This window comes from Mchenga conophoros, linkage group LG7 (genome assembly GCF_057382185.1).
Source record: "Mchenga conophoros isolate Kocher_MC1m ecotype Shallow Benthic linkage group LG7, M_conophoros_male_GT1.1, whole genome shotgun sequence".
NCBI lineage: Eukaryota > Metazoa > Chordata > Actinopteri > Cichliformes > Cichlidae > Mchenga > Mchenga conophoros.
The window spans coordinates 40,040,491-40,066,345 of NC_140532.1; the positions used below are offsets into that span (position 1 = coordinate 40,040,491).

The 25,855-nt window shown below is 41.7% G+C and overlaps 2 protein-coding genes across 3 annotated transcripts in view; one reads left to right on the plus strand and one right to left on the minus strand.

Moving 5' to 3' along the window:
• Positions 1–20,589, minus strand: part of lrp13b (low-density lipoprotein receptor related-protein 13 b) — a 29,876-nt gene extending 9,287 nt beyond the window's left edge. The window contains exons 1-44 of one of the 2 annotated variants that reach the window (XM_085279230.1): positions 20,523–20,589; positions 19,825–19,947; positions 19,356–19,601; positions 18,694–18,807; positions 18,468–18,587; positions 18,084–18,209; positions 17,453–17,656; positions 17,159–17,327; positions 16,795–16,963; positions 15,175–15,397; positions 14,845–14,964; positions 14,464–14,682; positions 13,986–14,294; positions 13,492–13,716; positions 13,256–13,384; positions 12,920–13,168; positions 12,538–12,768; positions 12,185–12,433; positions 11,607–12,095; positions 11,237–11,452; positions 10,941–11,120; positions 10,548–10,811; positions 10,166–10,381; positions 9,862–10,041; positions 9,466–9,729; positions 9,080–9,295; positions 8,760–8,936; positions 8,375–8,497; positions 8,127–8,282; positions 7,433–7,906; positions 7,033–7,248; positions 6,737–6,916; positions 6,337–6,603; positions 5,955–6,170; positions 5,651–5,830; positions 5,404–5,526; positions 4,947–5,111; positions 4,607–4,819; positions 4,295–4,524; positions 4,062–4,191; positions 3,518–3,711; positions 3,212–3,398; positions 344–556; positions 3–186 (exon numbers count right to left, since the gene is read on the minus strand). In XM_085279230.1, the coding sequence (XP_085135356.1) occupies positions 3–186; positions 344–556; positions 3,212–3,398; positions 3,518–3,711; positions 4,062–4,191; positions 4,295–4,524; positions 4,607–4,819; positions 4,947–5,111; positions 5,404–5,526; positions 5,651–5,830; positions 5,955–6,170; positions 6,337–6,603; positions 6,737–6,916; positions 7,033–7,248; positions 7,433–7,906; positions 8,127–8,282; positions 8,375–8,497; positions 8,760–8,936; positions 9,080–9,295; positions 9,466–9,729; positions 9,862–10,041; positions 10,166–10,381; positions 10,548–10,811; positions 10,941–11,120; positions 11,237–11,452; positions 11,607–12,095; positions 12,185–12,433; positions 12,538–12,768; positions 12,920–13,168; positions 13,256–13,384; positions 13,492–13,716; positions 13,986–14,294; positions 14,464–14,682; positions 14,845–14,964; positions 15,175–15,397; positions 16,795–16,963; positions 17,159–17,327; positions 17,453–17,656; positions 18,084–18,209; positions 18,468–18,587; positions 18,694–18,807; positions 19,356–19,601; positions 19,825–19,947; positions 20,523–20,580 (8,936 nt within the window). In that variant the 5' untranslated portion in view covers positions 20,581–20,589. Of the gene's footprint in view, positions 1–2; positions 187–343; positions 557–3,211; positions 3,399–3,517; positions 3,712–4,061; positions 4,192–4,294; positions 4,525–4,603; positions 4,820–4,946; positions 5,112–5,403; positions 5,527–5,650; positions 5,831–5,954; positions 6,171–6,336; positions 6,604–6,736; positions 6,917–7,032; positions 7,249–7,432; positions 7,907–8,126; positions 8,283–8,374; positions 8,498–8,759; positions 8,937–9,079; positions 9,296–9,465; positions 9,730–9,861; positions 10,042–10,165; positions 10,382–10,547; positions 10,812–10,940; positions 11,121–11,236; positions 11,453–11,606; positions 12,096–12,184; positions 12,434–12,537; positions 12,769–12,919; positions 13,169–13,255; positions 13,385–13,491; positions 13,717–13,985; positions 14,295–14,463; positions 14,683–14,844; positions 14,965–15,174; positions 15,398–16,794; positions 16,964–17,158; positions 17,328–17,452; positions 17,657–18,083; positions 18,210–18,467; positions 18,588–18,693; positions 18,808–19,355; positions 19,602–19,824; positions 19,948–20,522 lie in introns of both variants that reach the window. The other variant, XM_085279229.1, reaches the window with a different exon arrangement.
• A 1,749-nt stretch (positions 20,590–22,338) lies between these two features.
• Positions 22,339–23,995, plus strand: LOC146570658 (nodal homolog 2-A-like). The gene is made up of 3 exons (XM_085281213.1): positions 22,339–22,639; positions 22,936–23,690; positions 23,793–23,995. The coding sequence occupies exons 1-3, from the start codon at positions 22,339–22,341 to the stop codon at positions 23,943–23,945; spliced, it is 1,209 nt and encodes a 402-aa protein (XP_085137339.1). The 3' UTR covers positions 23,946–23,995.
• The last annotated feature ends 1,860 nt before the right edge of the window (positions 23,996–25,855 follow it).

Sequence of the window (25,855 nt, forward strand, 5' to 3'; positions counted from 1 at the left end):
ACCCTTTATGTGGCAGCAGAACCAAGGAGCTTGGCTGCTCCAAATCTTCTCCCAGGACCACAGTGCAGTCCTGAGACCTCACTGTGGCGTTGCTGAGTTTCACTGCCAGAATTTGACCAACCAGGCCATCCACCCAGTATAAATTCTTACCCACCCAGTCCACTGCGATAAAATCAGACTTCACACCTGTGAGATTTAATAACAGCATCTCAGATTCTGATGGTTCACCATCTGAATCTATCTATATTTTTAAGTGAGGTCCAGTGAGGTCCTAAATTAAGTAGATTCACTACATTTCCAATTTTTAAATTCACACACACAGGCCCAGATTACGAAATTTTACCTTTGACCAAGTTTCCTCTTTTGTCTGGGTTTCTCATGTCGACCCAGCGGATGCTCTGGTAGTCAGTGCTCAGCCAGTAAATCCTTTGTTGAACCCAGTGATAATCCAGTGAGAAGGCGGGTCGACTGGTAGAGGTGAGGAGACGCAGCGTGCCACTATGGACTCCCAGCAGGAACAAGTCTGACTGCACTGATGCCAGAAGCAAGGGCTCATCTAGGAGGAAACATGACAAAGTTACTTTTGTGTGTCTTCTGTAGAAGAAGTGATACAACCACGCACACAAAAACTAAAGGCCAAAGACTGTCCAAGTCTGTACTTTCTAAACATAAGTCACTACTAAATACATTTTATTAATGTGTTGATTACTTTCTCATCTAAAAACTATGGAAGCTTATAGTTTGAAGCTCAATTCTTCATGGCATAGACTCAACAAGGTGCTGAAACATTCCTGGTCCGTGTTGAGATGCTGGCATCACGTAGTTACTGCAGATTTGCTGGCTGCACATCCATGATGCAAACCTTCTGCTACACCACATCCCAAAGGTGCTCTATAGCAGTCTTTCTCAAACTGTGGTACGTGTACCACCAGTGGTACTTGGGCTCTCTCTGGTGGTACGCAGGAAATCTGCAATTTTTGTTTAAGATTAAATTATATACAATTGTAGAGGTATGCAAAGATGACACGAGAGTACCAGAAGCTCTTCTGGGAGCCGAAGTCAATCAGAAAATGTCTCAGAGCGCGAGTCCTCTATGAAGAGCAGCCTTTCCTTATCATCACAGCCGCTACAGAGTGCTGAAGGGCTTGTTTCCCTGGGCCTTAAAACTGCAAAGGCAGCACGGCTCTGTCACTCTGATGGTAAAAAACACAGGCCTTTTTCCGCAGTGCCGCAATCCCAGCCACCATCGATGAGTTGAAGACCCCTGGGAGAATTGGTGGGGGCGCGGGAGATGCCGTCGGTGAGTCGGGAACTATTGCGTGGATGCCGAAGCACCTGATGCTTGTGAGAATGCGATCCACTTCTATTATGTGGCAGCAGCAGCACCTTGAGAGTGGTGTATTTCCCTTGGGTGGGTGGGGAGGTCCCGGACGAGGGTCATCAAATGGCAAGTGGACAGCGGATCCAGTGAGGCTACCACACGATGGCATTTTGTGTTGTTGGCTGAAATGCCATGCAGAGCAAACTGGGCTTCAACGTGCACGAACCACGAAGCCAAAAATCCAGCGTCTTAACCACCACAGCAAAAATTAAAACATACAGCTCTGCTATCGCTTCTGAATGAAGACCGAAAACGAAACAGCAGTGGCGTTTGTAGGGTTACTGAAGTTGGGCTAGCTGGTATATAATGATGTGCTGTGTGGTGGCTAGCTACACAGCTATAGTTAGCATAATATAAACACAGTGACGCTGGAGGATGAATACTAACGTTTTCCACTCCATAAAGGTTAACGTGAGGGTTCGCGGTGGTTAGGGACAAATTCAATCGCATGGCAGGATGCTCTAAACGGACCAAACTTCAGTCAGGAGAACAACTGAGATATAAGGTTAGTCATTAACATACTGCTGCATGGGCTGGGCTGTAGTTACATCGTAAGGTTTTAAAAACGGAGCTTTAAAATGAATAGTGGTAATAAAAACAGAGAGAGGCCGACAGTGATCCCTGACTTTTTTCAGGAGCTTGTTCAGATTAAATAGAAGATTCAAAGCATTAAAACATGTAAAAAAACACAACATCCTTAATAGACTCAGAGTAGTTTGGACCCGGGAGCAGGGTTCATCAGGTCATCACTTAAAGATTGGATATCCCACCTGCTGTGAATGTTTTAATGCAGTACAGGTGTTATTTTTATCATTATGTCACATCCTGTTTATGACAGTTACAATAAATAACACTCATATAAGAAATAAAATTGTCTGTGTAAACTGTATGTGGTGTTAAATAGGCCTATACTACTAAAGTTTGAGAACCACTGCTCTATAGGATTGAAATCTGGTGACCATGGAGGGTTTTTGTGAACAGTGTTTTTTCCAATCTTCTGTTGTCCAGTTTTGGTGAGCCTGTGTGAACTGTAGCTTAAATTGTAGTTTCCTATATTTAGCTGACAGGAGTGGCACCTAGTGTGGTCTTCTGCTACTGTAGTCCATCTGCTTCAAGGTTCGACATGTGTGCTCAGAGATGCTCTTCTGCATAGCTTGGTTGCACCAAGCGGTTATTTGAGTTATTAGTTTAAAGTAGTCTGGCCATTGTTCTCTGACATCAACAAGGCATTTTCACCCAGAGAGCTGCTTGTCACTGGATAGTTTCTCTTTTGTGACCCTTCTCTGTATACCCTAGAAATTGTCATGGCATTTTCTTAATACACAGACTAGCCTGCCTGGTTATTAAAATCACTTTTCTTCCACAATCTGATGCCCAGTTTGAACGTAGCTTGTCTTGATCCTGTCTACAATGCATAAATACATAGAGTTGCTGCCGTTTGCAAGTTAGGAGTAGCTCAGTGCAGTGGGACTTTGATGTAATATACAGTAGTTTGTTCCATGGCCTCAGTCTGTTTTTTCCCCTGTGTTCTCTGATAAATATAGTTTAATTTTGCTTTTCTGACATTCAGCAATCATACTGTCACATTTCAAATAAATCATGTACATCTCCTTTTGTGTATGAACAATACTTGAAGTGACTGACTTTGTATGTTTTGACACAATAGGTTTTGACTGTTAGTGCCTTTTGCCCAGATGAGCCTATGTTATGAAAAATATAACTGATTTTAGTGGGGGAAAAAAGTGACAGTGATGTTCCTGATGTGGTAATAGTGACAAAATGATGGAGAAAGAGTCATTTAGAGACAGAATGCATCCAGACCAACTGCACCTTTCGTCTTGCAGCTTTTGTTATCAGGTTCCAGGTAGAAGCCAGGGTGGCAATGACAGCTGTAGGATCCACGGGTGTTCCGACAAATGTGGTTGCATACGGCATGAGGTGTTGTTGTACACTCATCGATGTCCACACAGTGTGTGGCTCTGGACATCAGTCTGAAACCCGCAGCACAGTAGCACTTCTGGAAAAATACGGGAAGATGACATTTCCAGGATAAGTTCAGCAGAGATGTGATGATACATAGTGTTACCATTTATGAGAAATTGCCAGATAACCAAATACACATTGTTCTGCACTGACCGGACCATACGGTGTGCTGACACAGCTGTGGTCGCATAAGGGAGCCGATGGACTGGAGCAGCTGTGCTGCACACAATTCACACCCTCATCTGACCCATCAGCACAGTTAGTGACGCCATTACACACCAGGTTAGTGTCCACACACTCTCCACTGCCACACTGGTAAAGATGAGAAGGGCATATTTTCTGGCTACCTGTGAAGATTAATAGATGAAAAATACAATTAAAATTAATGGTGAATGTGTGTAATTTGTTTTCTAACTACACAGCTTCCCAACAGTGAATAAAACAGAGGATTTCCTCTAGTTTAAAAACATCCAGAAACAGAAAAGAGGTTTTTAGGATAGAAATTCTCTCATTTTAATGGGCAAAAATGTGGGTCATTTGAAGCACCACAGGCATACTCTTACTCATTAAAAATAAAAATGCACAAATTAGGGATTCAAATTACAGTCACTTTGAAAATGATGAGTTCCCCTTCTAACTAATCAAATGTGTGTGAATCCGTCCAATGAACTATGACATCAACAGTGAACATGCTTACATTTTTCCTCGTCGATGCCATTGTAACAGTCCTTCCTCCCATCACACCTCCATGACAGAGGAACGCACTGAATGCTGTCTCCACACTGCCACTGGAACTTTAAGCACTTTGCTGGAGGAGCATTGCAGTTCTGGACAGAAATGATAATGATTACACGCTTTGCTCTGTTTTTCTAAGCATTCCCTTTCTTCTTAGCTCGACAAATCAAGATGTACTTGACTTTCATTCCCCACCTTCTCGTCTGAACCATCCTGGCAGTCGTCCTCGCCATCGCAGAGCCACTCTTTCTGCAAACACTCATGAGTGTGTGGGCATCGGAGTTGTGTGAGGCAGCGTGGGGGCCTCGAGCAGTGCAGCTCATCAGAGCCGTCACTGCAGTCGGCATATCCGTCACATCTCAGTGCCTCAGACACGCACTGACCGCTAACGCATCGATACTGATGAGCCGCACAGGACACCAAACCTGGAAAGAGGAAAATAAACGTGGATGTAATTTCACGTTTGCATGCTTTGCTTTTCTGAAATTTCTGAAAGGCACCCACCACAGTTTTCCTCATCTGACCCATCAGCACAATCTCTCTCTCCATCACACAGGAAGCTCTTTGGTATGCAGCGAGTATTATTATCACAGCGCTGATGGCAGCCCTCAATCATAACTGAGCAGTCAGTTTCATCAGATCGGTCCAGACAGTCATTTTGCCCGTCACACACTCGCTCTTGTGGGAGGCATTTTTTCCCATGGGAACACTGGAACTCACCTGGGAAAGAGAAAGACCATTTTCCTTCAAGATAATGAGACATGTTTCCTGCCATTAAAACCTTAGATCAGTATTTTTCCAACTCAAAAGGGAAAAAAAAAAGAAAAAAAATATATATATAAGGCACCTGCTTTACACTGAATAGCACATCCCTCTTCATCTGACCCGTCCTTGCAGTCCTTTTCTCCATCACATAAGTGGCTGTACATGACGCACTCCAGGCCGTCGTCGCACAGCTTAAAACCATTGCGGCACTTCAGAGGAGTCGATCTGGTGCTGAGCTCGTCAGAGGCTTGGCAAAGAGAAAAATAACAAATCAAAAGAAACTAGCTTAGATTGAAAGGTGAGCAAAGTAACAGCAAATTAGGAGATTTTCTAGTTTTGTTTTCAGTTGTTGGTTTAGCAGTGTATGTTTTAGTTAGTATGATGTTTCAAACTATGGTTGCTATTGGGTGTAGAAAGTGCATCAGCTGTGAGTTGGGGTTTTTGTTTAGCTAGAACTACAAGTGGAGGGAGAAGGATCAATATACTATTCCTGTAATTTCCCAGTTGCATGTGCTGGTCTGCTTTCTGTCTCGACTTACAGGTGGCAGTGGGATTTGGTGACTGACAGTGCTTCTCGTCAGAGCCGTCGGGACACTGGGCTTGGCCGTCGCACACTTGCATTTCAGGGATACACTGTTTGTGGTCACTGCACAAGAAGTCATCTGATATGCAGGAACAAAAAAGGTTATTTAGGATTTCAAAGCTCACAACCAAGCACTTCATTTTTAAAAAAACTCCCCTAGAGTGAATTCTGGTAGCTTTCTCCATAGTAACTTCTACTCTTACTTGAGTTTTCGCAATGAACCATACAGCCGTTTTCATCAGATCCATCAGGGCAGTCTCTTTGTCCATCACACAGCTGATGTTTAGCAATGCACAGTGACGATCGAGGGCAGAGAACTGAAGGAGGAGTGCACGGTGAAGCAAAAGGAAAAGCAGGAGCCTTGGTTGTTGCAGTGTTGTAGTCTGCAAAGAAAGGAAACTATTAAACTGGTGTTTCATTTTGTAACCTGGGACAACATCAAATAAACCTTATTGAAACATTCAGTTACTCTGCTTTGCTATTCCAGTTTTAGTTTTCAGTACTTACTGCAGCCCACTTCATCTGAGCCATCCACACAGTCTTTTTCTCCATCACACAGGAACTTCTTTGGGATGCAGCGCTTCCCGTCAGCACAACGATGCTCACAGCTCTTGATTGGTTTCTGGCAGTCAGATTCATCTGAATGGTCCTGACACTGGAACCTCCCATCACACACCTGAGCCTCAGGGATGCACATTTTCCCATGGGCACACTGAAACTCACCTGGGATGGAAAGAAAGTAATGACAATCAGCTGATCTCACAACTCCACTTGAAAGTACACGTGTTGATGTGACTTTAAATACAATTTCTTTTAAGCAATAAAATAAAAGTTTAAACAATAAACAGTTAAATAAATGACATTTAAAGTGGGGGAAAAAAACCCAAACCTTTTTTGCAAATTCCTGGACATCCTTCTTCATCAGATCCATCCATGCAGTCTTTCTCTCCATCACATACGTGGCTGAGTAAAACACACTCTGTGCCATCACTACACATCTTTGCATTTCTATGGCACTGCAGCACATCATCTTGAGCTGCAGGAGCGGTCACAGTCGGACAGTTCAGTTCATCCGATCCATCCTGGCAATGACGGCGTCCATCACAGACCAGACTCTTGGAGACACAGCCCATATGGTCCTTACAGAGAAAGTCAGCTATGGAGAAAAAAAACAAGCATAACAATCTACCTTACAGATCAAAATATAACTTTTTCAAAACTCATGTCTTTATTTCTTGGCTAAATGTGTAGACTAAGCCTTTTTTTCCATGGCACATTCAAGCACTTACTTGGGTTTACACAATGGACCGCACAGTCATTTTCATCAGATCCATCAGGGCAGTCTCTTTGTCCATCACACAGCTGATTTTGAGAGATACACAGTGATGATCCAGGGCAGAGAACTGAAGGAGCAACGCAAGGTGATGCAGTGAAGACAGGAGACTCTGATGATGGAGCAGCAGCCTGATCTGGAAAGAAAAACCTGTGTTAGGTTCAGCATGCAGCAGCAATGTGAAACTTATAAAAACTAGGTTTGGTTCATTTGAATCTTCTGGTTTCCTTCGTGCAGCTTCTCAGTACTTACTGCAGCCCACTTCATCTGAGCCATCCACACAGTCTTTTTCTCCATCACACAGGAACTTCTTTGGGATGCAGCGCTTCCCGTCAGCACAACGATGCTCACAGCTCTTGATTGGTTTCTGGCAGTCAGCTTCATCTGAATGGTCCTGACACTGCCACCTCCCATCACACACCTGAGCCTCGGGAATGCACATTTTCCCATGGGCACACTGAAACTCACCTGGGGTAGAAAGAAGACAATCATGGACGAAGCCATTTGCATCTGCAACCTCACATGTACAGGTTTAAACAAGGCAACATTAAGCTCATATCATCATCATCAAAAAACAAAGCTCAGACATTTAAAAGATGAACTAAATGAAGTTTAAATTGGAAAAATAAAGAAATAAACCAAAAAACCAAACCTCTTTTGCAAGTATTTTGACATCCTTCTTCATCAGATCCATCCATGCAGTCTTTCTCTCCATCACATACGTGGCTGAGTAAAACACACTCTGTGCCATCACTACACATCTTTGCGTTCCTATGGCACTGCAGCACATCATCTTGAGCTGCAGGAGCGGCTGCACTAGGACAGTTCAGTTCATCCGATCTATCTTGACAATGAGAGAGTCCATCACAGACCAGACTCTTGGAGACACAGCCCCTTCGGTCCTTGCAGAGAAAGTCTCTGTCATCAGGACACTTCTTCACGCACTTCTCATCGGAGCCATCGGGGCAGTCTTGTTTTCCATCACATATCTGTGCTGGTTCTATGCACAAAGTGGAATCTGGACACAGAATTGAAGGACTGATGCAAGGCTGCTCTGTGCGAAAGTTGACGGAAGGAGATACAGTTGAGCCGAGTGTTCCTGTGTCAGTAGCCATACTGGCACCGTCTACAAAAATATTAAATGAAATGAATCAGCAGTGCTGTAGACTTCAAGATACCATTTCTGCATTATAAATTAATATAGTTGCTTTAACTAAAGGGCACATGGAAGTACTTTATAGTGTTCCATCTATTACTAGCTCACTACAATCAGTCTTTAAAATAATTCAACAGATGAATACAAGAAATGATACAAATAATATGAAAATTATACACTTAGAAATTACCAGCCACACATCCCTCTTCATCTGAGCCGTCACTGCAATCCTTCTCCCCATCACACACATGGCTGTACATAACGCACTCATGGCCATTTTTACATCGTTTGAAACCAATGCGGCATCTGAGAGGAGTTTGTCTGGTGCCGAAGCCACTCATGGAGGCTTGACAGAGAGAACATTATGCGTTAAAGGGCAGACTGTTTGGGCAAGCAAACGATCAAGTCACACATTTTCTTTGATTAACCGCATCTTACAGGTGGCAGTAGGATTTGGTGATTGACAGAGCTTCTCGTCAGAGCCATCGGGACACTGGGCTCGGCCGTCGCACACTTGCATTCCAGGGACACATTTTTTCTGGTTGCTGCACAAGAAGTCATCTGATGTGCAGGAACAAAAAGGTGCAAGTTTGAGAAGCACAGAGGTGGCTATATAACACTGGAGACAACACTTGAAGGATTTAATGTAAGCTGCTTCTACAAGATATCAGAGCGCCTATGATGCTTGATGAAAATACAAACATGATTCAAAATAAAGAACTTCACCTTCTCTTTGAATCTTTCAAACAGCAAGTGCACATCCAAGTTTGGATGTGGCTGCATGAATGATGCTACCTTTCTTTATGGTAATTTAACCACTTACTTGGGTTTTCACACTGGACAGCACAGCCGTTTTCGTCAAAACCATCAGGGCAGTCTCTTTGTCCATCACAGAGCTGATTTTGAGAGATACACAGTGATGATCCAGGGCAGAGAACTGAAGGAGCAACGCAAGGTGATGCAGTAAAGACAGGAGACTTTGATGGAGCAGCAGCCTGATCTGGAAAGAACAAACTGTTAGCTTTAGCATGTAATGTCTATTAATCTATTAGCAAGAGTTAAGACAATAGAAAAATCAAAAAAAAATTTATAGTAAATTTGCTTAGTTAGATTCATTTGCTATTGCAGCTTCTCAGTACTTACTGCAGCCCACTTCATCTGAGCCATCCACACAGTCTTTTTCTCCATCACACAGGAACTTCTTTGGGATGCAGCGCTTCCCGTCAGCACAACGATGCTCACAGCTCTTGATTGGTTTCTGGCAGTCAGCTTCATCTGAATGGTCCTGACACTGCCACCTCCCATCACACACCTGAACCTCGGGGATGCACATTTTCCCATGGGCACACTGAAACTCACCTGGGGTAGAAAGAAGACAATCAAGGATGAAGTCGCTTGCATTTGCACCCTCACATGTACAAGTTTTAAAGTAAAACAGATGTTATCATTTTCAATAACATTAAGTTCACTCTGTCAGGGTCAAAAAGCTATTTTCAGACACAGAAAGATTACATGTAAAGTGAAACAACCTTTTTTGCAAATTCCTGGACATCCTTCTTCATCAGATCCATCCATGCAGTCTTTCTCTCCGTCACATACGTGGCTGAGTAAAACACACTCTGTGCCATCACTACACATCTTTGCGTTCCTGCGGCACTGCAGCACATCTTTAGCTGCAGGAGCGGTCTCAGTCGGACAGTTCAGTTCATCCGATCCATCCTGGCAATGACGGCGTCCATCACAGACCAGACTCTTGGAGACACAGCCCATATGGTCCTTACAGAGAAAGTCAGCTATGGAGAAAAAAAACAAGCATAACAATCTACCTTACAGATCAAAATATAACTTTTTCAAAACTCATGTCTTTATTTCTTGGCTAAATGTGTAGACTAAGCCTTTTCTTCATGGCACATTCAAGCACTTACTTGGGTTTACACAATGGACCGCACAGTCATTTTCATCAGATCCATCAGGGCAGTCTCTTTGTCCATCACACAGCTGATGTTTAGCAATGCACAGTGACGATCGAGGGCAGAGAACTGAAGGAGGAGTGCACGGTGAAGCAAAAGGAAAAGCAGGAGCCTTGGTTGTTGCAGTGTTGTAGTCTGCAAAGAAAGGAAACTATTAAACTGGTGTTTCATTTTGTAACCTGGGACAACATCAAATAAACCTTATTGAAACATTCAGTTACTCTGCTTTGCTATTCCAGTTTTAGTTTTCAGTACTTACTGCAGCCCACTTCATCTGAGCCATCCACACAGTCTTTTTCTCCATCACACAGGAACTTCTTTGGGATGCAGCGCTTCCCGTCAGCACAACGATGCTCACAGCTCTTGATTGGTTTCTGGCAGTCAGATTCATCTGAATGGTCCTGACACTGGAACCTCCCATCACACACCTGAGCCTCAGGGATGCACATTTTCCCATGGGCACACTGAAACTCACCTGGGATGGAAAGAAAGTAATGACAATCAGCTGATCTCACAACTCCACTTGAAAGTACACGTGTTGATGTGACTTTAAATACAATTTCTTTTAAGCAATAAAATAAAAGTTTAAACAATAAACAGTTAAATAAATGACATTTAAAGTGGGGGAAAAAAACCCAAACCTTTTTTGCAAATTCCTGGACATCCTTCTTCATCAGATCCATCCATGCAGTCTTTCTCTCCGTCACATACGTGGCTGAGTAAAACACACTCTGTGCCATCACTACACATCTTTGCGTTCCTGCGGCACTGCAGCACATCTTTAGCTGCAGGAGCGGTCACACTAGGACAGTTCAGTTCATCCGATCCATCCTGGCAATGACGGCGTCCATCACAGACCAGACTCTTGGAGACACAGCCCATATGATCTTTGCAGAGAAAGTCAGCTATGGAGGGAAAAAACAATCTACCTTACAGATCAGAAAAAAATATAACTTTTTCAAAACTCATGTCTTTATTTCTTGGCTAAATGTGTAGACTAAGCCTTTTTTTCCATGGCACATTCAAGCACTTACTTGGGTTTACACAATGGACCGCACAGTCATTTTCATCAGATCCATCAGGGCAGTCTCTTTGTCCATCACACAGCTGATTTTGAGAGATGCACAGTGATGATCCAGGGCAGAGAACTGAAGGAGCAACGCAAGGTGATGCAGTGAAGACAGGAGACTCTGATGATGGAGCAGCAGCCTGATCTGGAAAGAAAAACCTGTGTTAGGTTCAGCATGCAGCAGCAATGTGAAACTTATAAAAACTAGGTTTGGTTCATTTGAATCTTCTGGTTTCCTTCGTGCAGCTTCTCAGTACTTACTGCAGCCCACTTCATCTGAGCCATCCACACAGTCTTTTTCTCCATCACACAGGAACTTCTTTGGGATGCAGCGCTTCCCGTCAGCACAACGATGCTCACAGCTCTTGATTGGTTTCTGGCAGTCAGCTTCATCTGAATGGTCCTGACACTGGAACCTCCCATCACACACCTGAACCTCAGGGATGCACATTTTCCCATGGGCACACTGAAACTCACCTGGGGTAGAAAGAAGACAATCATGGACGAAGCGCCATTTGCATCTGCAACCTCACATGTACAGGTTTAAAGAATAAAAGTTCTGATCAGTTTCAATAATATTAAGTTCATTACATCACGGAAAGATTAAATATAAAGTTTAAAGTGAAACAACCTTTTTTGCAAATTCCTGGACATCCTTCTTCATCAGATCCATCCATGCAGTCTTTCTCTCCATCACATACGTGGCTGAGTAAAACACACTCTGTGCCATCACTACACATCTTTGCATTTCTATGGCACTGCAGCACATTTTGAGCTGCAGGAGCGGTCACAGTCGGACAGTTCAGTTCATCTGATCCATCCTGGCACTGAAACAGTCCATCACAGACCAGACTCTTGGAGACACAGCTCCTTCGGTCCTTGCAGAGAAAGTCCTCAAAAGGACACCCTTTCACACAGTTCTCATCAGATCCATCATGGCAGTCTTTTCTTCCATCACATATCTGTGCTGGTTTAATGCACAAAGAGGAATCTGGACACAGAATTGAAGGACTGCTGCAAGGTAGCCTGTAGTGAGGTTTAATGGACGGTGTGAGGAGTACAGGAGAATCATTTGAGGGCCGTCTCTCTATTTGCATTGTAGAATCTCTCTCTGCAACATCTAGAAAAATAACACCAAGAAGCAGAAATTTAAAATTATTTTAACGGCAATATATAAAACTTGAAAAGAAACTTGGCATAGATACTAACTGCATCGTTCTTCATCTGATCCATCTTGACAGTCTTTCTCTCCATCACAGACGCTGATATTGAGGACACACTGATTCCCATCTTTGCAGACTGTGAACCCCAAACGGCATTTCAGAATGTTTCTCCCAGGAGCAGCCGTGGCTGCACTCGAACAGTCGACCTCATCAGAGCCGTCGTAGCAATGAAATTCACCGTCACAAACCAGGCTTTTAGATACGCAGCCGCGATGATCTTTGCAAAGAAAGTCATCTGGAATAAAATTATTAAACAGGACATACAGTGTCAAACTTTTGAAGACATAAAATGCTAAATATTTTTAAACTGAGAAAATGAAATACTGATTTGGTGCTTACTTTTTGAGGGGCAACTTTTTACGCAGTTCTTTTCATCAAAGCCGTCAGGGCAGTCACTATGTCCATTGCAGAACTGGTCTGGAGATATGCAGAGGTAAGCAGAAGAAGGACAGAGGACAGAGGGACTGGTGCAGGCCAGGAGAGCTCGAGGAGAAAGAGTGGTAGGACCTGGAGTTTTGTTTGATTGGTCCATATTAGTTCTTGTGGTAGTCATGTTCTGTTGCAGGGCATCTTTAAAAGACAAATAAGGTGTCATACGTTAAACACAGTGACAAGAATACTAACGAAATAATAAAATGCATTACAAAGCCAAAAACTAAACGTACACCAAAACATCACATCGCTAATCAAAAAACGGTTGATTTTGTTTTAGGAAACTCACCGCAGCCCAGTTCATCTGATCCATCCGCACAGTCGTCCTCTCCATCACACACATGACTATATAAAACACAGTCTTTGCCATCTTCACATGGCTTTGAGCCTATGCGACATTTCATCACATTTGACCGACTTGTACGAGGAGCTGCAGTTGGACAATCAGCCTCATCCGAGCCATCGGTACAATCAGACCGACCATCACACACAAGACGTCTGGAAAGGCAACTGCTCCGGTCCTGGCATTCGAACTCCTCTGAAATCGAAAAACCTATCAGTAAGTCTCAATATGTTTTTGAGCTGCATCGCCAGTTATAACAAGAATGTCAGCTTGGGCATTTACCTATAGACAGACAAGCCCCAGGACAAAACTCGTCATCTCCTTCCGGGCAGTCCTTTTTCCCGTCACACAGCTGAGCTTCTGAGAGGCAGACTGATGAGTGTCTGCACAAAAACGATGGTTTCCTGCAGGCTTGAGAATGTAAAGACAATGCAATGGAATTAATGAGATGATCATGCATACCAGAAAAATGTCAAAGTGCTATATAAATCTGTTTCTGCTGTGACAGATGATCTTACTCTGAACTGTCTGAATATCTATGGGAGCAGTGATTACTCTGATCACATGACCCATCACAGCTGCATCTTGAATGGGGCTCCCATCACGCTGATCCCACAGAGTCATTACGTTGTCTGAAACTGACAAGAGAAAAGGCTCGAGGGCAGCTACAACTGAGCCCGAAATCTTCCATCTTCTTCCAGCTTGGTGGCTTCTCTCTCGCAGCAAACTTAATGTTGTTAAGCCTGTCATAAAAAAAAAAAAGTCTTAATTAAAGGCAACATTAAAGTCTGTGAGGTGACAAGTTCATCATTTTTATGTGGTTTGAAAATCCTGAGATTTGCAAGTATGCAAAACAAATCTGAATGAGTGTGGTTTGGAGATTTTAAGTTATTTTCTCCAAAGTTTGAGTTCATAAGCTGAAATTTTGATATAACTAACCCCCCAAAAATGTATTTATTATCCCCAGGCATCACAACAAGCTTCCACACACCAATCCAACGATAAAACTAACCTGCCATTTTTGAGTTCCACAGCAGGCTATTAGCCCTGAGGTCAAAAGCGATGCCCCCACTCACTCCTCCAGCTATGTGCAGCAGCTCTTTAGCGTCACCTCCCAACATGCTCATGCTGAGAATTCGATCTTCTTCTAGCCAGATGATGGTACCCCGCAGCCAGTCCAGATACAAGTTTTTAATCTCCTTTGTCGTGTAGTAAAGCTGCTTTGGGTAGTAGCTGTCAGCTGTGATTGTTCCGATGGTGTTTCGATGACATGACACCCAATAAAGGCTTCCGCTCCTCTGGTCCACATTTATCAGACAAACTAAAAAGAAATAGAAATAAGTTGAAAGAAGGTATGTTGACAGCCATTTAAGGTAGAAACGAATTAAGTCTTAACATTTTTTTTAAAACTGTTGAACCACCACTCTTAATATGATTTTTGTCACTGCACATCAGTAATAAGCAACATATGTGAACAAATCCGTGCTAACCTGGCAAAGGTGTTGGGACCAGCTCAGCGGTGGCCGCTGTTAAACTGATGCGTTGAATGTGGCCAGTTTGGTTTGCCCAGTAAAGCCAGTCTCTGTCCCAGTCAATCTCAAAAGAGAGGATCCCCTCATTGGTGGTGAAAAGCTGGCTTTCAATGAACCCTTTATCTTCCAACTCCAACAAGATGATTTCCGTATTTGTAGCATAGAGAAACCGTGGATCTGTGACAGTGAATAATATTACAGATCATCTTTTGTGTTTTCTTGTAAAGTGTAAATGCATTTTTATTTAACCACAACTGATTTAATAAGTTTGGACCAGAATTAAAAGTTATGTCTTTTTTTACACTAACAAAGGTGAAAAGAAAGTTTTAGGAAACCTACTTTCACATGTCTCATCCAGCAACAGCAATTTGAGGTTTGGACAAGAGCAGGTGAATCCAAGAGGGTTGCTTTTAGTTAGCTGGCAGAGGTGACAGGGTGTTTTTACACATGCAGAATAACCTGATGAAGACAATGAGAGGACTATTAGGTGCAACACAATCCACTATGAAGACCAAGAAAGCTCTATTAACAACTTTTAAATACATTTAACAACTTCAACCTTGTTTTGTATCCAATTTAAAACAGCTTAAATTGCATATAAATTTAAAAACAGATCTTCAGATAGGAAAACTGATCAACGACCATGTTTGAGAATAACATAAGATTTACCTTGAGGCTGTTGTAGCTCATGGTAAACCGCTAATACTGGCAGTGTGGGTTCCCATATAAATTTTCTCTGGCTCAGTTGAGTCTGTGGAGCCTGCCAGAGTCCTTTGTTATCAACCCAATAAAACGAACTTTCAAACACAGCAAGGCTCTGCGGTGCTCTCCTGCTGAACAGTCCTGTGTAGGAGTAACGGCCACCCCCATCCACCTTCACAGTCTCTATGGACTGAACGGGGAGACAAAAAAAAAAAAAAAAAAAGTCATCATGACCGAGTGTGAGTATTTTAGCCAACGTTATTTTATTAAGAACAGCAAAGAGCTCAAACTATGAGGACTCCCTCACCCTCGTCAGGTTACATAGAAGAGATTGTTGTGATGTATAGAAAGGAAAAATGTGAGAATATGACACATCTGTGATGGAGAGGTAAAATATCTGCTGAGTGAAATACAATCACGTGAGCATTTGTTCCTCACAACTCTGTAGTGACTTATGGAAAATTAAATATATTCTTATGGCTTGCAAAGTTTTAAGCAGAAAGCCATTTCTTTCTAAAAAGAACATGGTGTCATTTCAGCATGACAGATTTGCAAAGATGCAAATCAAGCCACAAGACCTCTGTAGCCAAATTTCTCCACTGTGGTCTCATCTGTCTGAAGGACATTGTTCCAATGGCTAAACATTATGGTTAGGACCACCACAAACACCACATAGCAACTGTCAAACACAGCGGTGGAGAGGTGGTTTGGGTTTGTTTTGCAGCCACGGGACTTGCAGTGGTTGAGTCAACTATAAAACCTTTGGATATCAAAATATTCTAGAGTCAAACGCGAGGCCACCTGTCGGATGGCTAAGGCATGGGACAAGTAACAGGACTATGATCCCAAACACAGCAGCAAATCTACAACAGGGCGGCTGAAAGGGCTGCAACAGTCCAGTCAAAGTCTAGACCTCAACTAGATTGAAATTCTGTGCTGGGGCCTTAAGAGAGCTGCACATCAACAACCTTAATGAATTAAAGCAATGCTGTAAAGAAGAGTGAGCCAGAGACTAAAAATCAAACAAATGTGTTGCTGACAAGGTTTAAAAGCTACTGAATCATGGGCTGCACTTGCTTTTGAATCCTGTAAAAAAACTATGAACTACTTCACGAAATCAAAGTTAACGCTTTTCAAATTCTCCTACCATCTCACATGTGTAATACAGAGAAAAACGTATCTGAGAGCTTCAGGATAAAAAGACTTTGTTGGGGTAAAAATAACAGTGGCATGTGGTGAGAAAAAAAAAAAAAAGTAGGGCACACAGACAAACTTTTTTAGATTATTATTAACTTTAAAGAGCGTAAAGTAAATGCTTTTTGATTTCAAGTGTATCCCACAGGGGTGGCATTTGCATTTATTTATAATAAATAAAATCAATACATGCCCAGGAGTGACCGAACTAGTCCCAGATATGTAAACTTTTTCTTTTTTTAATTATTTTAATTATTTCTAATAATGAGAAAAAAAAAATCTGAGCACTTCTGATCAGGAACAAAGCAGCAAATAAAAATGGTTTCTATGCAACAGGCCCCGTGTGTGATGAACTGTGATGGAGAACATTTGGGCTTTTGATCCAAATCTCACCCTCTTAAAATCACTGATCCAGTACAGCCGTCTGGCAGCTACATCAGCAGTGAGGCTGTGGGCAGACTGAGCAGTGATGACTGCCAGAGAGCTTCTTTCTGAGGCATCCATCCAAGACTTTTCTATTGTTGCTCTGTCACCTGGACCTGTATTGATCCAGAACATCAAGCTGGGAGGCAGAAAGCAGCGAATATGAATAAGCAGCACTAAGCAGTGCATCATCGATTTTCATCAACGTGTAAAATAGTAACTGCATATCCTGTATTTGACATACCCTAAAATGTTGACCTTTATCCACCATTATGCCCGAATGAAATATCAAATTTGATCACTTTAAAATTCAGTCACATGTAGCCATACAGACCTTTCTACAGGCATAACGACCAGCTCTGAGGGCCTGATGTTTTTGCTGAGCAGAGCAGTGTAACTTTTTCCATCAGAACTCTGCAGGTAGATTGACTCAGTCTTCTTGTTGGTCCAGAACAGATTCCCACTGAGCCAGTCACAAGCTAAGCCTTTGATACCAGGCTCTCCTGTTTAAGAACAATAAACAAATAAATTAATGGTTGGCAAGTAGAATATAACTACGAAAAAAATAAAAATATGCAAGAAACAATTTAATGTGAGGATACGTTCTTGAATTAAAGAGTAAACCAACCAGTATAGGCTGTCCAGCTTTGCTGTCCATCACTTTTGTAAATGTTGCCATGGCTGTCAGCCCAGTAGTACCACCCCCGCGCAACATCAAACGCCAAGGCCACAGAGTCAAATGTTGAACTCTGAATAATTTCAAACTGTTGAGATTTCACATTCAATAATCCTAAAGCTGTCCCCCCAACCAGCAGCAATCGGACAGGATTAGCTGTAAATGCAGATTCATACAGGACACCGTTAGTGACGCTTATCCAATAATTCATGTGATTCATTTAATCATCAAGGCCTCACTTGATAAATTTGCATTTACAGGAAAAGTCTTTGATTACCTAACTGCTCTTTGTCCTTGATCAAACAGAGTTTATAGCTTTTGTCACCACCTTACCGACATCAAAGTCACCTATTAGCATATCATTAATCAGACATCATAAGTGCACTTTGATGTTGGTGTTGATCGTTTAAGAGGACAAAACCAAATCCAGAATGGATTCTGACAGCATAACAAAGGCCTTACACCCATTAGCTTTGTCCTAGCAAAGTCCTTGACTCAAGTTGGTACCAAACAAATTGGTGGAACATTATATCGACAGAATGTAGCGTCAATTTTATAAACAGGAAAAACACTTTCACTTCACCTGAAGCCACACATGTTGAGTTTTCATTTAGTTTGAATCCCGCTCTGCAGTAGCAATAGTAAGAACCGATGGTGTTACTGCAGTGATGAGCACAGGGGTCGAAAGGTGGAGCACATTCATCCAAATCTGTAAGAAATTAAGAGTAAACATGTGCCAGCGTGCATTTTAAAAAATGTATCTGGAAAATTACAAAGTCGCAGATATCAATTACTCCTGGAGTTGCATGAAAACAGGATCAGGGATTAAGGAATCATCTGCTCCTTTAGAAGGACACGGACACCTCGTACTTCAAAACCTTTATTCTTTCTTTAATTTAGCATTATTTTGGTTTCTGCTATAAAACCTAGTATTGAAGGTAAACTGTCATCATCTTGTCCCACACACCTTCACAGTCTGTTCCATTAGGAGACAGCTTATATCCAGCAGGACAAGAACACAGAACTCCCCTGGGTTCGTCAGTGCACACATGGCTACATCCACCATTGTCCATAACGCAGGCACGCCCTGCAGGAGGCGGAATTTTAAGCATCAGCGTCACAGAAGACGACTTAATAGACAAAAACCATTGTATATTAATGTTTTTTGTGATAATGAGTTGCTTTAAGCGTACCGCAGGTTATGGGCTCATCGCTTTCATCAGAACAGTGAAACGTGCCATCGCACTGCTCGTCAGCAGATAGACATGTCCCCTCAGGACACCGTATGCTGCCCTCACTGCACAAATCTGGGAGAAAAATATATACATTAACCTTTTTAAGAATCAGGATAAAGATTTAAATGTTCATTTTTAGTTGCATGATGCATCAGTGCATGAAAAGGTGTATTCACACTTTAACTCAAACGTTTTTGATTCCATCCAAAAATATGCCATTTTACCTCTGGTCATCTGGATTTACCTCTGCTGATAGCCTTGATTTGTATTTCAGTACATTTAACATGATTATGTCCCCATTTAACTTTAATATATCTATATATATATCTATCTATCTATCTAATATCTATCTATCTATCTATCTAATATCTATCTATCTATCTATCTAATATCTATCTATCTATCTATCTATCTATCTATATCTATATCTATCTATCTATCTCAGAACAAATGAGTCTATAAATATGTCTTAGTGGATGATAAAAATCCAAAATATTTAAAGAATTGTTACAGCATAGCTGGATCTGTAATGGAAAAATGTGACTTTTGGTAGTTTTGTTTAGAAAGTGTCACAAATACACAGAATGATATTTAGTTTCTTGTTAGGGCATTTTCCTCACCACAGTCCTTTTCATCAGAGTTGTCCATGCAGTCATCTATTCCATTGCACTTCAGCTCTTTAGGGATGCAGATGTGATTTTGACATGTCCAGTCAGAGTCCAGGCAGCCCTCTGTGACTGGACAGTTCTCCTCATCGGAGCCAGTGGGACACTGCTTTTGTCCATCGCAGCGGGCCGACGCTTTAACACAGCCAACAGAGTCCACACAAGCAAACTGACCTGGCGGACAATCAGAGCCTCGGAGTCCTGAAGGAAAGAAAACAAAAACATTAAAAAGGTTCCATTTATTTACCCCTGAACCAACAACCTACACTTGCAGCTCAGGGGAGAAAAAAAATGTCCTTTGCCTTTTGTGCTTCATTTAAAAGTTGTTTTGTTCAACATCACTTAAAGAGTCTCAAACTACAGGAAAACAAAAATAGATAATACTGTAATGTGTAAAGTTATGAGTTTTGGGGGGGGAGCCCACCAGTGCAGTCCACTTCATCTGATCCATCCAGACAATCTCCATCTCCATCACATCTCCACACAGCAGGAATACACCCGCCATCGTCACACTGCCACTGGTCATGACTGCACTCCGAGATTTGTCCTACAAAATGTGAAGAGTATGAACAAGAAATAAATGTGGTCAGACAAATTAAAACAATAACTTCCTCACTGGTTGTAATTGTATTAACAAAAAGTTGTACAATCATATGACATGTGAGTGGGAAAAGATGCAAAGCAGTCAGAAATAGATGTTTAATATTCTATTTAAAATTTCTAATTAGAAAGACGACTTTCATACGGTTAAATGAATATCAAATGAAGTACATATCAGCTCATGATTCTCGGCGTACCTTTGCATGATTTGATCTAAATAAGTACTTCAGTGCTAAATAGGATCCAATGAACGGCGACTTTCGCTTATTTTAAACGTCCTGAAACTCTAATGTTGCTAGTTTCATACTAACTTGTCTCGTTGTTACAATCATTCTGATTAGGCAAACTCCATGAAGCACAGATTATTTGAAATATAGCTCGTAACCCTGAACATCCCTCTGCCGCACACAAGCAAAACCCTGACATATAGCGAACCCTAAAATCCACCCCGCAGAAACAGGTTTGCCTATTTTTGTGAAACTGAAAGTGTCTACCCTTGGATAGTCAAAGAAAAAAAAATACCTCTCAAAACTCTCAAATGCGCCAGAAAAATCAAACAAACCAACAGGCGCCAATCCATGTCGACCTGCGCGGCTCATCTGGATAAACAGCAGCAGCTGAGAGGAAACGCTTTTATCCGGTAGCTGCGGCGGATAGAGTCACTTCCGATCAAGTTAAAAACAAGAAATAAAATTTGATTTATTCCGCTGTGTTTAAACTTAAACTCGACGTTTTCTTAAAAAGTGCCAAATAAAACATACTTACATTATTTTTAATAATAGCAACCGCACCCTTGAATTAAGTTAATTTAAAGTTGCATTTGGAGAGCTTTCTTTTTTTTAATTAGCTGGTGATGAAGTTCTACCACCAAGTCAGGCTGATGAATTATTGCCCATTGCGAAAGGTTTTGTGGTTTTACGCACGGAAGAACAGTTACGATGTGTGTGCATGCAGTGATATTTTTGCACTGTCTTTCTAGATAATGATGTTAGTATTTCAGGCTCAACATGGTACCGTGTTACTGTGTGTGCAGTGCACTTTAAGGTTTTCATCTGGTTGTGTTACGTGCGCGCTGTTACATGAAAACATGAATTATATCCAATATGAAATTCTTTCGTTATGTCAATTAATGAAACAATTTGACAGTAGGCTACTGCTTTTCATTCGTCCAACTAATTGAAACGAATTAGTTAAAGTTTTACATAAAACTAGCTAGTTTGAATAAATTTGTTTGATGTTGTCACAATGACTTAAAGGAATAAAACGACACCTTTGAACAGTTTCACCTTTTGTTAAATGTTTTCATCAGAAGCACGGCAGCTTTGTACATGGGCTCTTTCTTCTTTTAACTGAGGTCCCGAAGCTGTTTAGTTTATGAATGGAAACGATTAGCGGGCAGTTATCACTCTGGGTGTGTTAGCTTTTAATGGCTTTAGCGTCCGATGAAAGTCGTGTGCCTTTGGAAACGCAATATTACGCAAGGAATGACTTACAGTTCCTAAAACAGTGGCCCAAATTAATTATACTGTCTTTGAACTTTCCCTTGATTTTAATTGTTTTTCTATATGTATTGATATTATATTATATTATATTATATTATATTATATTATATTATATTATATTATATTATATTATATTATATTATTCTGATAATATGCCGGAACACACGCATTGCATGGTTTCTTTTAAAACAGTAAATTAAGGAGATCACCGGTTTGCTTCCGCATATTTTCATATTGTTTATTAATATTTTGCTGATTAGGCTTCCTGATATTTATTGAAAATGTTCAGTTCGTTTTATTCATTTCTGAGCACTGACATCCCTTTAAGATTAACAATACATTAAAATTAAATTTAATTAATTAAAAAAATAACAAACAAAAATCGTATTTATTTTGGTCTAAAATAACCTGTTATATTTTCCGCTTGTGTCCTGGACAGAAATAGGACACAAGGGGTTGCGCAGTTTGTTAATGATGTCATACAAAAAAAAGCAGTTTTTTTGATTAACTCTCTTGTTTCTCCCAATTAATCAAGGCGCAATTGTGTAGCTCATAATCTCTTTAGCTAAAAATATTATCATGCCTTTTAATCTGAGGGATCGCCAGTATACAAAACATCAATCAGAGTGGGGGACTCCACTTCAAAGAGCACTCTGTTTCGATAGCCCATAGGAGGTCCCTGTTATACCGCTTAGATCACAGGCGTCCTTCAGCCATTAGAGGCCTGACAGCTGTCTTCAAAGAACTTCAGAGAGACACGCGTGATTATAAATCCGGTTCTGGGACTACACCTGATCATTCTGGATCTGCCTACCGAAGAGACAACACGACAAATTATGAAGAGACGAGCTGTGGATTTCGCTTTTGCGCTTCTTCTTCTAGTGGATTTGGTTCAGGCTCTCGCCATCCCTAAGATGCACCCTGATAAACTGCTCCGTGGGAGGAAAGCTCGGGACGGTGGGGCCAGACACGCTGCACAGAGGCACCGCTTTAACAGTCTGCCGCACTACATGATCCATCTCTACCGGGTCATGCTGATCGAAGACCAGATCAGTACTCAGGCTGACAGCGTGCCCCACACTTGGAACGAAGAAAATCTTCACAGCTCCGATTCTGTGATCAGCCTGGTCGCTAAGAGTGAGTATTTAACATCAGGGAAATTACGAAAACGGGCTTAGGTATTTTGAAAGCCATTTGAAAGCCACGTAGCCCAACTTTTCTTTTAGAAAATATGGATGAAAAAGAATAATTTACAAACAGAAGAACTTCATAAATACATTTAGCAGCAAAATGTACTTTAGTTTGACACACTACTACAAAATGTGTTTTTTTTCTCTATTCCCCTTTAATAGTTTGCATGTCTATTGTTAAACAAGTCATAGCTTTACCCTGTGGTATAATTCTAAAAATGTCTTTTATCGTATCTGTTTCAGGCTGCCAGCAGATTGGCAGGAGATGGTCCCTCACTTTTGACATGTCCTCCATGTCTGCAAGCGACATTGTCCAGCTGGCTGAGCTTCGCATCCGCCTGCCAGCTTTTAAAGAATCTTCCAGCGCTTCAATAGACATCTACCATTCCCACAGTGAGCGGTGCATGCACTGCCCCGAGAATAGGCTGCTTCTTGGCCACCTTAGAGTTCATCCCAGTTCACTGATGTCGCCGCCCTCCTGGAAAGTGTTCAACATGACGCACATAGTCCATCGCTGGTTGCAGCATCGGGGGCATTTCGCAAAGAGGATGGGGGAAGAGAAGCCAGAGGAGAGAGAGCAGGAGCATGAATTATTTCAGCACCTTACAGCTGACAGGGTCATCATGGTGGTCTTCTTAAAGCATGAAGCAAAGGACCAGCGAGTACCAATGCTCATCCGCACAGCAAAGCACTCCAAGTACGCTGGTCTGGGCAGGGAGCACGTACCCTCCAGGATGAGGAGTAGCAGAGAAAAGAGGGACCAGCAGACCCAGCAGCAGAGAGAGGAGGGTGGGAGAGATGCTCCCAGCGACAAGGCAACACAAGAGGAGAAAAAGGATCATCTGTGCAGGAAGGTGGACATGTGGGTGGACTTTGAGAAACTCGGCTGGAGTGAGTGGATTGTCTATCCCAAACAATACAACGCTTATCGCTGCAAAGGGACCTGTCCCACACCAGTAGATGAGACCTACACCCCTACTAACCACGCATACATACAGGTAAGACTGAAACACCTCATCATATGCAACAGTACTGATAATGCCCCAACAGCATGAATAGATGTTCTCTAATCAATTATTTTCTTCTTCTCCGCTCTCCAGAGCCTGTTGAATTATCATCATCCAGACAAGGCACCCTGTCTGTCTTGTGTGCCCACACACCTGGCACCAATCTCCATGCTGTACTTCGAAGATGGAAAGATGGTCATGAGGCATCAAGACGACATGGTGGTGGAGGAGTGTGGCTGCCAATGAGGGAAACGCCTGCAGAAGGGAAATCATATAACCCTTCAACTTGTGAACCACGGGACCAAAGGGGTCTACAGCGAGAGTACTGGGATCTCAGAGCGGCAAAGTGGGTGCGTGTCTGCTGGCACAGAGCTGTCCAGGACAGAGACTGCTGATGTGATGCAGGAAGCTTCTAGTATATATCCTGGACGATTCTCTCTAAATTACAGAGCTAAACAGTTATGAAACAGCTTCTGTTTATAGGAAATTATGTGGGACTATAAGCTGTGCCTTTTAATAGCCATGTCTCAAAAGGCACGACATGATCACAGACTTAAGCACTATATTGTCACAGAAACTATGTTGTTTTTATGCTTCAAGACTGAACCTCTAATACCATTGAAATTACAGAATGGTTTACTGTAAGCGCTTTAATTATTATCATTATCATTATTATTAATATTCTTTATTGAGACGTTTGGGTCACATTGACCTATTTGTATATTTGCTACATAGGCCATAATAGAGCAATAAATTGTTTTTTTTTCTCTTAAGCAACTTGACCAAATTGTGTTTTCATTTTGAAATGTTGGTGGTAAAGAAATATTCTTACCTGTTAACAGAAAAACCACACACTAGAATTAAAAGCACAGGAGTTGTTGGGTTTTGGTGTCCAAGGCTGTAGATGGAAATGTCTCACAAACAGCCCCTGACTGTACAAAGGTAACAAACAAACAAACAAACAAACAAACAAACAAACAAACAAACAAACAAACAAACAAACAAACAAACAACCCAGGATCTAGATACTGCTGAACAAAACACTAGAAGGCACTTAGGTCTATTGGGTCTGTGTCATTTGGATTAGAGAAGGCTAATAGTATAAATTCACACCCAATTCACACCCAAAATTATACATACACCCCCACTAATATTTGGTTGAATGTTCCTTAGTAAGTTCAAAACCAACAAGCTGTTTTTGGTAGCCATATCAAGCACCTGGCATAATTCTGGCTGGATATCTGACCACTCCTCTTGGCAAAATTGGTAGAGTTCATTTGGTTTCCTGGCAAGTACATGGCTTTTAACCGTAGTCTGCAAACTTTCAATTGTGATGATGTTGGGGTTTCAAAAAGGTCACATCAGGAGCTTAATGTCTGCTTTGTTCCAAAATGAGAGATCATGTCCTGTGGAACAGCCAACTATTGACACTATGTCCAAATGTCAACCATCTAACTGCTGATTTGAGGTGAAGTTGAATAATTATGAGATTATTCCATTCACTTTGTGCAATGTAACAGTACCACCAGCAAAACTGCCCAAGGGCATGATGCCAACAGTTGGGACAGTGTTCATAGGTTTGAAAGCCACCTTTACCCTTCCTTAACATAGCTTTTGTTATTGTGACCAAATACCTCAATATTTGTGTTATCTAACTGCAAATTGCAGTCAAACTCGAAGTTGATGATTTTGGAGCAGGGGCTTCTTTCTTGGTCGACACCCTCTCAGTCAATGTTGATATAAAGCTCACGTCACTTTGGACACTGACGCTAATATTTCAGCAGTTTCCACTTCGTGGCAGGCTTGAACTCTGGTGGTTCCTGAGTTTTTCTTGAACATCCTAAACAATTTCCTCTCATCCTGTATTTACATATAATTGTCAGATGGCTGTGGAGTTGGCAGTTGTCTAGAAATGGCTTCAAGAAACCTTCCTAACTTGTGTAGATCTCTTTATTGAGTTCCTCGGACTTCCCCGTTGTTCTGAGTGTCGTTGTTTCCAATGAGCACTGTTAAACAAACGAAAAGAGAAACTACCAGGAGTTAATCAATAATCACCCAAATAATTTCAAACTTGTGCAGATAAAAAAAACTACACCTTGAAAAAAGAACAGTTCAAAAAAAGAATTAAAAGTCCCAAATTATACCAGGGTATTCAT